Here is a 13,873-nt window from a genome sequence, read left to right on the forward strand (position 1 = left end):
GCTGGGAGGGATTTGGGGCAGGAGGAGAAGGGGACAACAGAGGATGAGATGGCTGGATGGCATCACCAACTTGATGGATATGAGTCTGAGTAAACTCCGGGAGCTGGTGATGGATAGGGAGGCCTGGTGTGAGGGAGGCCTGGTGTGCTGCGATTCATCAGGTTGCGAAGAGCTGGACACAACTGAGTGACTGAACTGAACTGAACTGAAAATAGACTAGAATTGCAGTTGCATTCATATCATACCAGCCCAGAGACAAAGGAGATGAAAGAAGTGAAAAGGCAACGACTAAAGGATTGCTACTGGAAGGGAAAGAGATAATGAAGATCAAAAGAAGTCACTGAGAATAGAGCTGGAAACGGTGAATCAGGAAGATCCCAAAGAAGTACAGCCTGGAAATGACTGGCTATGATATATAAAATATATATATTTTTATAGTTATTGAATGCCCCCAATGAAGCGTACTTTGACACTTAATAATGAAATGCTTATCGCTGGCTTTACAGGGCTTCCTTCTAAGTTAATTTCAAAATGGGGTATCCAATGCAGAAGAACCTTAAAGGACACCACATAAATTGATACCTTGATAATGTTATTTTCTTCTGGTTTTTGGTAAAGTTTTATTCTTTTCTTCTTTTGCAGCCATCCCAAATCTTGTAACATTTCACTGCTGAAGGACGACTCCACTTGAATTCCCTTGTCACAGATACTTACTGGCTCATTGAGTCCTCTTTCTTTTTTCTCTACATTTTCACATCCTGAATGAACATAGATCAGGAACTGATTGCTCAACTTGGGACTCATTAGTGTAAAACTCTTTTCAGAAAAATTTTGAATTAAACACTGTTCAGGAAGAAGCTGAAGAGTGAATTCTCCTAGAAATGCTTTCCAAGAATTATCAAAGTGATAGGGAGAAATTATAATATTCAGCTTTACAGACAAAGGGGAAAAAACACCACCAGTCTCTTCTTTATCAATTGATTTTGAGATGCTCACGGCTTTGGAACATCTCTTCTTTTCTCTAGGAGCCACTTCTTCCTGTAGACTGTCATCTACGATGATGCGGTGAGCAGGAGAGGGGCCCAAACCCGGGCAGGACTGCTCGTCATCGGTTAAGGCGAGAGGTTCATTCCTTCTGTCCTCATGCATATTCCAGCAAAGCTGCTGTTGCTTTTCCTCATCTACCCTCACTGGGGGAGCACGTTTCCGTCGGCTGCTCATCCTCAAGTTCTCTTGGTAAATGTGAACCCTAGAAGATAAACACAACAGCAGACATTCCAAGAGAGGATTTTAGTATTAAAATATTCCCAGATGAGCAATTCAACACAGAATAATAATCCCACACATAACATGACATCTTTAGAGAGATACATAAAGCAATGGATAATTGTTTTTAATAAGTTAAATACAGGTATGGAACACATTGACTATAATCTCTTGTATCACACAAATCCTAATGATCTTAACGGTCTTTTTAGAGAAATTTAATATAGACAAATTTTTGTTTAAAATAAATTCTAAAAATATGTATAATGATTTTTGAATGCATGATGGGTAAATCTCTCAAATATTCTGGAAATGCTTATTTGAAAACTTTTAGTAACACTTAAACCCATATAATCATTACAGGATTTAATTTTGCTTTATAATTCCAAAGGGTTCACTTGACTCTGACATAGCTTAAAAATCTCTAAAAATATATTTTTTTTCAAAAGAGGAATATGAAAATATGGAAATGTATTTCTTTTTATGAATTAGCTGATAAACAGAATAAGAGGATAGCTGGACAAGAAATAAGATGGTGACAGCAATGAGGGGAAATAAGGCAGAGACAGTAAAAGAAAAGAATTTTAAAATATAGGGAAAAAAAGAAAATAAAGCTTTTTCAATTAAGTTGAAAGTAGCCTATATAAGGCAGGCACTAAACTATATATATATATATTTAAAGTCACTTAGTCATGTCCGACTCTTTGTGACCCCATGGACTATACAGTCCATGGTTCTCCAGGCAAGAATACTGGAGTTCGTAGCCTTTCCCTTTTCCCAAAAGAAAAGCCAATTCCTATACATAACATAGAACTCAGAGAAGTTAAATCATAAAGTCACAATGATGGTTGGTGCCTAATCCAATGTATTCCAAGCATGTAGCTGAAAAAAAAGGGAAAGGAATGTATAAATAAAATTTGGCTTCAAGTGCAGTTTAATATATATTCTCAGTAATCTCATTTTTTAAATAAAATCCAGCCAGGTACTGGATAAGTCCCCAGTAAGTATTCAACACCATCCCGTATCTGAGGAGAGGATATAAAAGTAGTGGAGATCAAACCATGGTATTTAATTCAGTACAAACATCAAGCTGCATTTTGGTTTTGTGAAGACAAACTCAGCACACAGAGCAGTCTACACTCCTCTATCCCTGCTAACAACCCATTCTCAATTATTCTGCCTCCAATCTAGCCCTGTCTAAGATAATATAAAACGATGAGACAGCTCAGCTGTCCAGAAACTTGGAGGGCTTCGTAAAGAATGACACAGAAGGGATCAGAATGGAAAGCTAAGTGACAGTGTGAATGTATTAGCACAAGAGAGAAGAGCATCACCAAGGGGGCTGCCATGTTTAGTGGTGGGGCTGGTAGTGGTGGGACCTGGTAGTGGAACCTAAAGTGGAGACTCATAGCACAAGAGATGTTAAATGAAGTACTCAAGGGAGAGGAAAATGATATTAGATGGAAATTTGGACCTACACAAAGAAAAAAAGCATTATGAATGAAAAATATCTGTAAAAATATTAATATTCTTTTTCATTTTTATACTCTTTTAAAAGATAATTAACTTTAAACAAAGTTGTAAACTTCTTATTCTTAAAACTGTCAAGTCTTCATAAAAAGAGAAAATAGTACAGAGATCTGATGAAAGATTTATATGTGAAATATATACATAACTCTTGCAAACCAATTTAAGAAAAACCTTATTTAAACAATGGACAAAATTGCTGAATGGTCATTTCACAAAAGATGATCTCTAAGTGCCAAATAAACACAAGAAAATATCCTTACCATTGTCAGTCATTTAGTGAAGTTGCTCAGTCGTGTCTGACTCTTTGCAACCCCATGGACTATAGCTTACCAGGCTTCTCCATCCACGGGATTTTCCAGGCAAGAGTACTGGAGTGGGTTGCCATTTCCTTCTCCAGGGGATCTTCCTGACCCAGGGATCGAACCCGGGTCTCCTGTATTGTAGGCAGATGCCTTGCCATCTGAGCCACCAGGGAAGTCCCACGTCAGTCATTCAGGCATTGCAAATTCAACTCATAAACCACAATGAGAAACTACGTATCTAGTAGAACAATTAAAATGGTAAAGACCGAGGACACAGAATAACTAAAACTGAATTCTCAAACATTCCAATAGGAAAAGTTTGTCAACTTCTTACAAATTAAATATATACTTTCTGCACAGCCTATTAATCCCACTCAAAGGTGTTTACCTAAGAGAAATAAAAAACAGAATCATAAAAAACCTAAACCTGAATTTGTTAATACCAATTTTTTAAATAAATGCCTAAACCTGGAAACAACCCAAATGTTCATCACCTGATGAATGGATAAACAAACAGAATGCTACTCATAATAAACTAACTATTGATCCATATAACACGGATGAATTTTTAACACATTTATACTAAGTGAAGGAAGCTAGATGTCAAAGACTATATAGTGCCTGATTCCATTTATATGAAATTCTAGAGAAAGAAAGAATCTAGTGTTAGAAAGCAGATTATGGTTTCCAGGGGTCAGGAAGAGGTAAGAGGTGTGACTGACAGCAAAGAAGCAGAAGGGAAACCTTTGGGGTAACAGAAATGCTCCACAGGTGATCACATGATTTTATACATTTGTCAAAATTCATCAAATTGTATATATAAAATTGTTGTATTTTATTGTACGTAATTTATCTTAATAAAACTGATTTAAAAGGTAAAAACAAAGAGCCGGTATAGAAGTGAATTAAAAACTCTTAACAGCTTTATTCTAATAAACTCGAAATGTATTGATACAATGCATAATTTACTAACAAAATGTAATGAGTAAAGTTGGCCCAATAAATAGAAAAATCTGAATAGGACAATAACCATGAAGCAAACAAGTAATATTATTTATCTACCTAAGATCTACCTCATTTCCTTGTTGACAGAACCTTTCTCTTACTGAGGAACATGTTAGCTTTGTGACTTAAAAGGAGAGTGGTTTCCTCAACAGCCCCAAAGAAGTTGTTTGTGTAGTCCCATAAGGATGCCGACAGCTGCATCTAACTTTAAGAGGTAGTATTTACGTTAAAAACAAAAAGACTTAAACTCAGCTCTTCATTCTCCCTAGCCATAGTTCAAGTGCTCAAAAGCTCTATGTGACCAGAAGCTACCATAATGGACTGACAATAATTGAACATTTTCATAATTGCAAAATGTCTATCAAAAACTGCTGTTCTAAGTCAATCAGGAGAATTCCATTCCCTTAATCAGTGCTTGGTTTATGAATATGGAGGTGGCGGTCTACAATCAACCTCTGACTATAGTTAACTACTTTTCAAGCATCTTATCTCCCCTATTACCTTGGATAAGAGATCAGAATGATAAAGAAAGTCCCTAATAAACTAAGTGCTTGTCTGTGTCCAGTTCTCCTCAGAGCACAGGTTGGAATACCAGAATCGAGTCAGTCTTCTACACCAGTTTATCAGTTAGCCACCATCATAAATATGGTGTATAACATATCACCCAAAGCTCTGCCTGGAGACAGCAATCATTTATTTTCACAGATCTGCAGATTATCTTAGGACTGGCTGATATAGGCTAGGTTTCGGGAAAAGCCACTTGGCCCTCCTAAGTATAATCATCCTTCTCCTCGTACCAGCAATAAAACCCAAGAATGATATGACAGTGACTGAAGAGTAAGAGTCCAAATCCAATCACACAAGTACTTTTTGGCATTTGGTCAGGGTAAAAACACTAAGGTTCCATGGGCCAAAGCAAGTTCACAAAGATGGACTCAGTCAAGAGGTGGGGACATATGGGGAGGGAACTGGGCCAGTTACACAATCTAGCTCACTAACCACCATAATATTAGTAACATGGTGATGATGGAATCATTAACTCTAATGGCCCCCAAAGCAACTGGTTACAGAATCTCACATCTGGCAAAGCAATGTGGCTTATATGAGAGAATGGGAGTTTTGGGGTCCTAAATTCTAATTCTAGCTTTGGCACTTAGAAATTATCTAGCTTCTTTGTGTATGTACAAGAGCACAGCAACTGAAGTTTAGCATATATTCAGTAAGTGGTAGTTGCTATTATCATCACCCTGAGAACACTGTGAGCGACTTCACTTTCACTTTTCACTTTCATGCATTGGAGAAGGAAATGGCAACCCACTCCAGTGTTCTTGCCTGGAAAATCCCAGGGACGGGGGAGCCTGGTGGGCTGCCATCTCTGGGGTCGCACAGAGTCGGACACGACTAAAGCGACTTAGCAGCAGCAGCAGAGAACACTATAAACTACACTTTGCAATAACCAAACTTTAAAGTGGCAAGATGGGGAACTACAGATCAGCGTGTTTCAAACTTGACTGAACACTAGAACCACCTGGGGGAAATTTTCAAAATCCTGATGCCCTGGTACTAGCCCAGCCAATTAAATTATCATCTCTGGGGCAAGGCCCAGGCACTACCTCCATTATTTTTTTAGGTTCCCTTGGTGATTCTTCCCTGGTGGCTCAGACAGTAGAGTCTGCCTGCAATGCAGGAGACCTGGGTTCAACCCCTGAGGTGGGAAGATCCCCTGGAGAAGGGGATGACCACCCACTCCAGTGTTCTTGCCTGGAGAATTCCATGGACAGAAGAGACCGGCAGGCTACAGTCCATGGGGTCACAAAGAGTTGGACACAGCTGAGGGACTAACACTTTCACTCTCACTTGGTGATTCTAGCATCCAGCCAAGTTTGAGAAACCTTGTTATGGATAGCTAGCTGCTGACGGAAATCCATTTCTTTCCTGGCAAAGTACAGCACAGATGGGAAATGTCTGCTCATCTGGTGGTGCATCAATAGTAGTCCCATGACCAGTCTGAGGCTATCAACTGCAAACAGAGGTTAACATGTGCCCTTTCTATTACGACAGTCTTGTAATAGACATATTATTGAACCAGAACACTTTCCTTTTATTCTTTGTTCTTTTCTCTGGTAACACTCATCCTCATGCAGTTATCTTCTAAATTATATATACCACTATAATCTACACCTTCACTCAGATGTTTGCTTCCAACTTGATTCTTCCAATGTCACACTATTATCAAAGTATTTATCAATTAGAATGATAAGTTCAAGAAAAATAAATACCACAGTTTCTAGCAGGCTCTCCTTTCATTCAGTTCTCTACTGAGCCAACATTCTGCCTTCTCTCTGCCCCACTATCCTGTTTCAACTTTTTTTTTTAGGAGACTTTTACCTAGGAATAATTCTTGAACCAAAGAAGATTAAATTATTTGATTAAAGCTACTCAAAACCATAATGTTAACTGGCAGCTATTAAGTCAAGTCCCAGTAAAATTCCATATATCTCTAATCATATTCCAATTCTAAATCCTTCTTATTTTCCTCAGACCAGATGAATCTTCTTCTTCCCTTCTTCCCCTCCTTAAATACCAGTGTTTGGGTGTAACGTGATTATATATCACAGTTTCCTACATGAACCACACTTTCACTCTCATTCCTTTAAATACCTTTTGCTTGAAATGCCCTTTCATGCTTTTCGGCCTATCGATATTCTAATCTCCCACAAAACGTTCCACAACCAGGTGTGCTGAGCTAAGGGCTTCTCTTTCTGATTCCAACTGCTACAGTGTTCTCAGCTGTTTGACTCTGAACTACTTGAAAGCTGGGTAGGAACAGTACCCTATTCAGCACTGTACTCCCAATGCCGGGTCAGGGCAGGACGGAAATGATATACAAAGTAAGGTGAAACAAAGATCTCTAACTCTGTGAATATTCTCTCTCTTCTCAAGAACCCAGAAGTACTTTTACTCAAATTTCTTTTTGGACGAATCTCACTCAACCACATTCAAACAGACTACAGGTAGTGTGAAACTACTCCTTACAATTTCTGGCCCAGAGTGAAACAGAGAAAACTGACTAATCCGTGTCTTTAACAGAAAACAAAGATAGATTGCTAGGAAACAAACATAAAATGTTGTTACTAAGACAATACAACAGATGGATATCAATTAAACTTATTCAGATTCCCCCCCCTCCAAATTACTATCTCTTCATTAAAAGATAATTGCTAATACTGAATGATATATAACAAACCCATGGTAGGTCCTGATTTAGGCTATCCAGGAAAACGGAGAGCATATACATTTGAGATATCACACTGCAAGGTAAGCCTTATGCAAGTGAAATTCAATCACTACTGATGGCTGAGAAGTTCTCAATGACCTACCATTACCACAACCTTTTTCTTAGTGATAACCCCAGCAGGTTGACAGTATTTTCCTCTGCAGAACTCTAAAATATAGTTAGTCACAGATACTTACAAAAGGCCTTGATTTTTCACCAACAGATTCTATTCCCCCAAATCCTTCTAGCCTGAACTCTTAATAACAGATTTAACAATCCTGTAAGTACAGCTCTTTAGGCCTGACAAGAGGATATTTATAAATAGCACCCTTCAAAACCATTTTATTCTCAACTGCCAGCTTATTGGCTAAGTGGATTCTGTAAACTCTAGGAAGTGCCATGTACTGCAATACAGACCATTTGTCCCACTACTGCTCACTACTATCTTGCTTCCAGCATGATTTCTCATCATAAACCAACTAGCCTTTCTGGTACGGTACAGGTATCATTTCGATTCATGGGAGTTTCATCATTCTTGCTATCATCCAAAAGAATAATTGAAACTGGCTCTAACAACTCTAAAAGTATTTTTGTTCATTAAAGTCACAAGTTAATTCAAACAGAAGTAGTGAAACTCGCTCAGTCACGTACGACTCTGCGAGCACGGACTATATACACACAGTCCATGTAACCCTCCAAGCCAGAATACTGGAGTGGGTAGCCGTTCCCTTCTCCAGGGGATCTTCCCAACCCAGGGATCGAACCCAGGTCTTCCACATTGCAGGCGGAAAAAGGAAAACACCAAACATCTAGGGTTTTTACTTCACTGCTAAGGTCAAGTCCCTTAGAAAAAAGGCACAAAGTCACTGTTTACTAATCCTGTTTATCTGATAGTGACCGTCAACCATCAGAAAACATATCTTGGTTCAGAAAAGTAGAAACTATCACGGAGTCAAAAGGCACAAAATGCAAGGCTGATTTTGAATGCGAATGTAATTAACCTGATTCCTGAGGTACCTGAGAACTTTAACTCAGAGGCCCCGGCCTCCCCTTTACTACAGTTACAATCCCGCACACCAATAAGCTAGGCAGCTGCCCAGTTCCAGTCTCTAGGGGCATATCTGCGGAGAATGGTGATACCCACTCAGTTTTCTTCCGAAAGACTCAAAAGCGGTTTGAGGAGTCTGAACAAGGCTGTCAGCGCCGATCGCTCCCAGCAGGCCGGGCAAACAAGCTGCCTGGAGGCGGAGGAGCGAGATCAAGGGCCCTAGGACCCTCAAACGAGACACCGTAGGCCCCAGTCCGCGGAGGGAAAGCAAGCCTCCCTTCCGCGGCTCCTCTTCGTCCCGGGCAAGCCGCGGCGGTCCCCAGGCCCGCACATCTGGGATGGGGAAGGGTCGGGGAGACTCGCGCTGAAGCTCCCCCTCAGCCTTTCAGTTTTCCAGGCTCCAAAACAACGGAGTCGTCCCTCCCTGAGACCTCTGTAAGCGTCCAGAAACGCCTTCCGCCCCCGACCTCTGACCCCTGACCCTCTATCACCCAAGCGCCTACCTAGACTGTTTCTCCAAGACCCTAGAGCCTCTCTGCACCAAGGCCCAGGGCCCTCTGATGCCCCTGCAGGTCCCGGGCACGCATTCGCTATCCACTGAACATCGGCCTGAGGTGGGCACGCGCGCTTTATGCTGGTTTGTGTTGGGGTTCCCGGGGGGCCCAGAAACCACAGCGCCTAGATGCCGGGCGCGCGCTGGAGCGTGGGGTTAAGGTGAACGCGCACGTCGGGACGCCCCGCCCCTTTTCTCCGACCCTTGCTTCATGAGTCTCTTTTGCGCAAGTCCACACGGTTAGAGACTCTCGAAGAATACCGTTGGAGTCTCGCGATAGCTACACTGAGCCATTAGAGAATATGGGATAGGCTGAACGTCAAAGGAAGAGGCGGCACTCTAAGCGGATTTAGAAGTGGGCGGGGCTGCTGGCTGAAGGTTTCGGGTCACACTTGAAACAGATGTTAAGAGCTGTGTCTTTAATAAAAAGACCAGAATTCTACAGGTACACCTTGTAAATTGTCTCTAGAGAGCAGCCATTAATTAGTTACGGTTAAAGTTTGTCTCACTCAGAAGTTATTTTAAAAGACTCTTCGGGGAGATGTGAGTAAATATTTTTAAGATGAGGAAAAAACTACACATTGTGACGAAGCTGGACTTCCAATATCTTAAGGTTTTTTTTTTTTTTTTTTTTCCTTTTCTTCACTGAGTGGTAGCCTTTTCTCTTGGAGGTAGGCTTATGCCTAGGTAAACTCCGAAATCACTGAGCGGCTTCAGAACCAAGAGCATGGAAAATAACGGCTCAGAGAGTAAAGAATATGCCTGCAATGCGGGAGACCCCAGTTCCATCCCTGGGTCGGGAAGATCCCCAAGAGGAGGAAATGGCAACCCACTCCATCCTCCACGGAGGAGCCTGGTGGGCTACAGTCCCTGGAGTCCCAAAGCGTCGGACTCGGCTAAGCGACTAACACTTTCAGACATGGGGCACTCGATGACTGAGTACCTAATAAGGACTTAGAATTATGCTGCGGAAGGGCGTCTTGGCCTGTGTGATCACAGAAGCACAAAAATAAATTCTTGCCTATAGGAGGATCGGTTAGCTGTGGAGACAGTCCAGAGTGGTCGATATTCTTAGTACCGAACTTCATGACAAACCTCTAAGAGAAGCTATTTCCGTAAACAAAACCCCTTAGAATTCAGTGGAAATCAGTGACCTATCCAGAGTTTAGGAGGCAAGCTAAAAAAGTAGCGCTAGTGCTGGAAGAGTAGGCAAGCAGAATCCCACTACAATGGAGAATTAATCCTTTTATTAAGTGCAGGATATAATGGAGCCTTTCTTTTGGAAATGTAATTTGAAGCTCCGTACTTAAATGTATATGGCGCTGCGACAGGTGATCTTTGATAGTTTTATGTCACATTTCACCAATGGAGCAGAAAATCAAGCTCATAATTTTACCGAGTCCTGCTGGTGCCAGGTAGAGAGATTTTAAAATAAACCCAGCCTCATTTCATTTTTGTTCAATGTTATTGAGTAATTAGTCTCTACAGACATTATTGTTAACCTGTACAAAAATAGTAAACTAGGGATCCAGTTATATATCTAGAGATGTTATTTAAACTCTCTGATGTAATACAGAGAATTCTAATACAGTAGCATATGCTTACAATTAAGATTTTAACAGTTTTTACAATGCTATATATGTTCAGTCCTGTATTTTCAAAGTATGGCCTTTGAATAGTTCTCTATGGAGTGATGTGTTTTTCAATATACAATCATCAGAGCTAATTTCAGAAAACGTGACTCATTTATGCACCTTAGCATTCTGGAAGCTCCCAGTTGTGAAGCAGCTGTTCACGCCTCAGTTCAGTTCAGCTCAGTTCAGTTCAGTCCAGTCGCTCAGTCATGTCCGGCTGTTTGCGACAGCATGGACTGTAGCATGCCAGGCTTCCCTGTCCAAAATCACCAACTCCTGGAGCTTATTCGAACTCATGTCCATCAAGTCAGTTATGCCATCCAACCATCTCATCCTGTCTCATCCCCTTCTCCTCCTGCCTTCAATCTTTCCCAGCATGAGGATCTTTCCCAGTGTGTCAGTTCTTCATATCAGTTCAGTTCAGTTCAGTTGATCAGTCGTGTCCAACTCTGTGACCTCATGGACTGCAGCACGCCAGGCCTTCCTGTCCATTACCAACTCCAGGAGTTTACCCAAACTTGTGCATTGAGTCAGAATTGGAGTTTTAGCTTCAACAACAGTCCTTCCAATGAAAACTCAGGAGTCATCTCTTTTAGGATGGACTGGTTGGATCTCCTTGTACTCCGAGGGACTCTCAAAAGTCTTCTCCAACACCACAGTTCAAAAACATCAATTCTTTGGCGCTCAGCCCTCTTTATAGTCCAACTCTCACATCCATAGATGTCTAGTGGAAAGACCATAGCCTTGGCTAGATGGACCTTTGTTGGCAAAGTAACGTCTCTGGTTTTTAATATGCTGTCTAGGTTGGTCATAGCTTTTCTTCCAGGGAGCAAGTGTCTTCTTTTAATTTCATGGCTGCAGTCACCATCTGCAGTGATTTTGGAGCCCCCAGAAATAAAGTCTGACACTGTTTCCACTGTTTCCCCATCTATTTCCCATGAAGTGATGGGACCAGATGCCATGATCTTCGTTTTCTGAATGTTGAGCTTTAAGCCAACATTTTCACTCTCCTCTTTCACTTTCATCAAGAGGCTCTTTAGTTCCTCTTCACTTTCTGCCATAAGAGTGGTGTCATCTGCATATCTGAGGTTATTGAGATTTCTCCCAGCAATCTTGATTCCAGCTTGTGCTTCTTCCAGCCCATCGTTTCTCATGATGTACTCTGCATAGAAGTTATATAACCAGGGTGACAATATTCAGCCTTGACGTACTCCTTTTCCTATTTGGAACCAGTCTGTTGTTCCATGTCCAGTTCTAACTGTTGCTTCCTGACCTGCATATAGGTTTCTCAAGAGGCAGGGCAGGTGGTCTGGTATTCCCATCTCTTTCAGAATTTTCCACAGTTTTTTGTGATCCACACAGTCAAAGGCTTTGGCATAATCAATAAAGCAGAAATGTTTTTCTGGAACTCTCTTGCTTTTTCAACGATCCAGCGGATGTTGGCAATTTGATCTCTGGTTCCTCTGCCTTTCCTGAAACCAGGTTGAACATCTGGAAGTTCACAGTTCACGTATTGCTGAAGCCTGGCTTAGAGAATTTTGAGCATTACTTTACTAGCATGTGAAATAAGTGTAATTGTGCAGTAGTTTGAGCATTGTTTGGCATTGCCTTTCTTTGGGGTTGGAATGAAAACTGACCCTTTCCAGTCCTGTGGCTTCTGCTGAGTTTTCCAAATTTGCTGGCATATTGAGTGCAGCACTTTCACAGCATCATCTTTCAGGATTTGAAATAGCTCAACTGGAATTTCATAATCTCCACTAGCTTTGTTCGTAGTGATGCTTTCTAAGGCCCACTTGACTTCACATTCCAAGATGTCTGGCTCTAGGTGAGTGATCACACCATCTTGATTATCTTGGTTGTAAAGATAGTTTTTGTACAGTTCTTCTGTGTATTCTTGCCACCTCTTCTTAATATCTTCTGCTTCTATTAGGTCTATACCATTTCTGTCCTTTATTGAGCCCATCTTTGCATGAAATATTCCATTGGTATCTCCCCATTCTATCGTTTTCCTCTATTTCTTTGCATTGATCGCTGAGGAAGGCTTTCTTATCTCTCCTTGCTATTCTTTGAAACTCTGCATTCAGATGTTTATATCTTTCCTTTTCTCCTTTGCTTTTCACTTCTCTTCTTTTCACAGCTATTTCTAAGGCCTCCTCAGATAGCCATTTTGCTTTTGTGCATTTCTTTTCCATGGGGATGGCCTTGATCCCTGTCTCCTGTACAATGTCACGAACCTCCGTCCATAGTTCATCAGGCACTCTATCAGATCTAGTCCCTTAAATCTATTTCTCACTTCCACTGTATAGTCATAAGGGATTTGATTTAGGTCATACCTCAATGGTCTAGTGGTTTTCCCCACTTCTTTCAATTTCAGTCTGAATTTGGCAATAAGGAGTTCATGGTCTGAGGCACAGTCAGCTCCCGGTCTTGTTTTTGTTGACTGTATATAGCTTCTCCATCTTTCGCTGCAAAGAATATAATTAATCTGATTTCAGTGTTGACCATCTGGTGTTGTCCACGTGTAGAGTCTTCTCTTGTGCTGTTGGAAGAGGGTGTTTGCTATGACCAGTGCTTTCTCTTGGCAAAACTCTATTAGCCTTTGCCCGGCTTCATTACGTACACCAAGGCCAAATTTGCCCGTTACTCCAGGTGTTTCTTGACTTCCTACTTTTGCATTCCAGTCTCCTATAATGAAAAGGACATCTTTTTTTTGGGGTGTTAGTTCTAAAAGATCTTGTAGGTCTTCGTAGAACCATTCAGCTTTTACTTCTTCAACATTACTGGTTGGGGCATAGACTTGTATTACCGTGATATTGAATGGTTTGCCTTGGAAACAAACAGAGATCATTCTGTCGTTTTTGAGATTGCATCCAAGTACTGCATTTCGGACTCTTTTGTTGACCATGATGGCTACTACTAAGGGATTCCCGCCCATAGTAGTAGATATAATGGTTATCTGAGTTAAATTCACCCATTCCAGTCCATCTTAGTTTGCTGATTCCTAGAATGTCACCATTCACTCTTGCCATCTCCTGTTTCACCACTTTCAATTTGCCTTGATTCATGGACCTGACATTCCAGGTTCCTATGCAATATTGCTCTTTACAGCATTGGACCTTGCTTCTATCACCAGTCACATCCTCAACTGGGTATTATTTTTGCTTTGGCTCCATGCTTTCGATCTTTCTGGAGTTATTTCTCCACTGATTTCCAGTAGAATATTGGGCACTTACACACAGTAGTAGCATATATCGTCAA

The 13,873-nt window shown here is 41.0% G+C and overlaps 1 protein-coding gene across 7 annotated transcripts in view; it reads right to left on the bottom strand.

Moving 5' to 3' along the window:
* SHPRH (SNF2 histone linker PHD RING helicase) overlaps positions 1 to 9,295 on the bottom strand; it is an 83,216-nt gene extending 73,921 nt beyond the window's left edge. For 2 of the 7 annotated variants that reach the window (XM_069599300.1, XM_069599298.1), the window contains exons 1-2: positions 8,932 to 9,295; positions 583 to 1,249 (exon numbers count right to left, since the gene is read on the bottom strand). In XM_069599300.1, coding sequence (XP_069455401.1) covers positions 583 to 1,221 — 639 coding nt within the window. In that variant the 5' untranslated portion in view covers positions 1,222 to 1,249; positions 8,932 to 9,295. Of the gene's footprint in view, positions 1 to 582; positions 1,250 to 8,524 lie in introns of those variants that run through there. The other 5 variants (XM_069599301.1, XM_069599299.1, XM_069599304.1 and 2 more) reach the window with 5 other exon arrangements.
* Positions 9,296 to 13,873: the final 4,578 nt, after the last annotated feature.

Source organism: Ovis canadensis, chromosome 8, assembly GCF_042477335.2.
Source record: "Ovis canadensis isolate MfBH-ARS-UI-01 breed Bighorn chromosome 8, ARS-UI_OviCan_v2, whole genome shotgun sequence".
Lineage (NCBI taxonomy): Eukaryota > Metazoa > Chordata > Mammalia > Artiodactyla > Bovidae > Ovis > Ovis canadensis.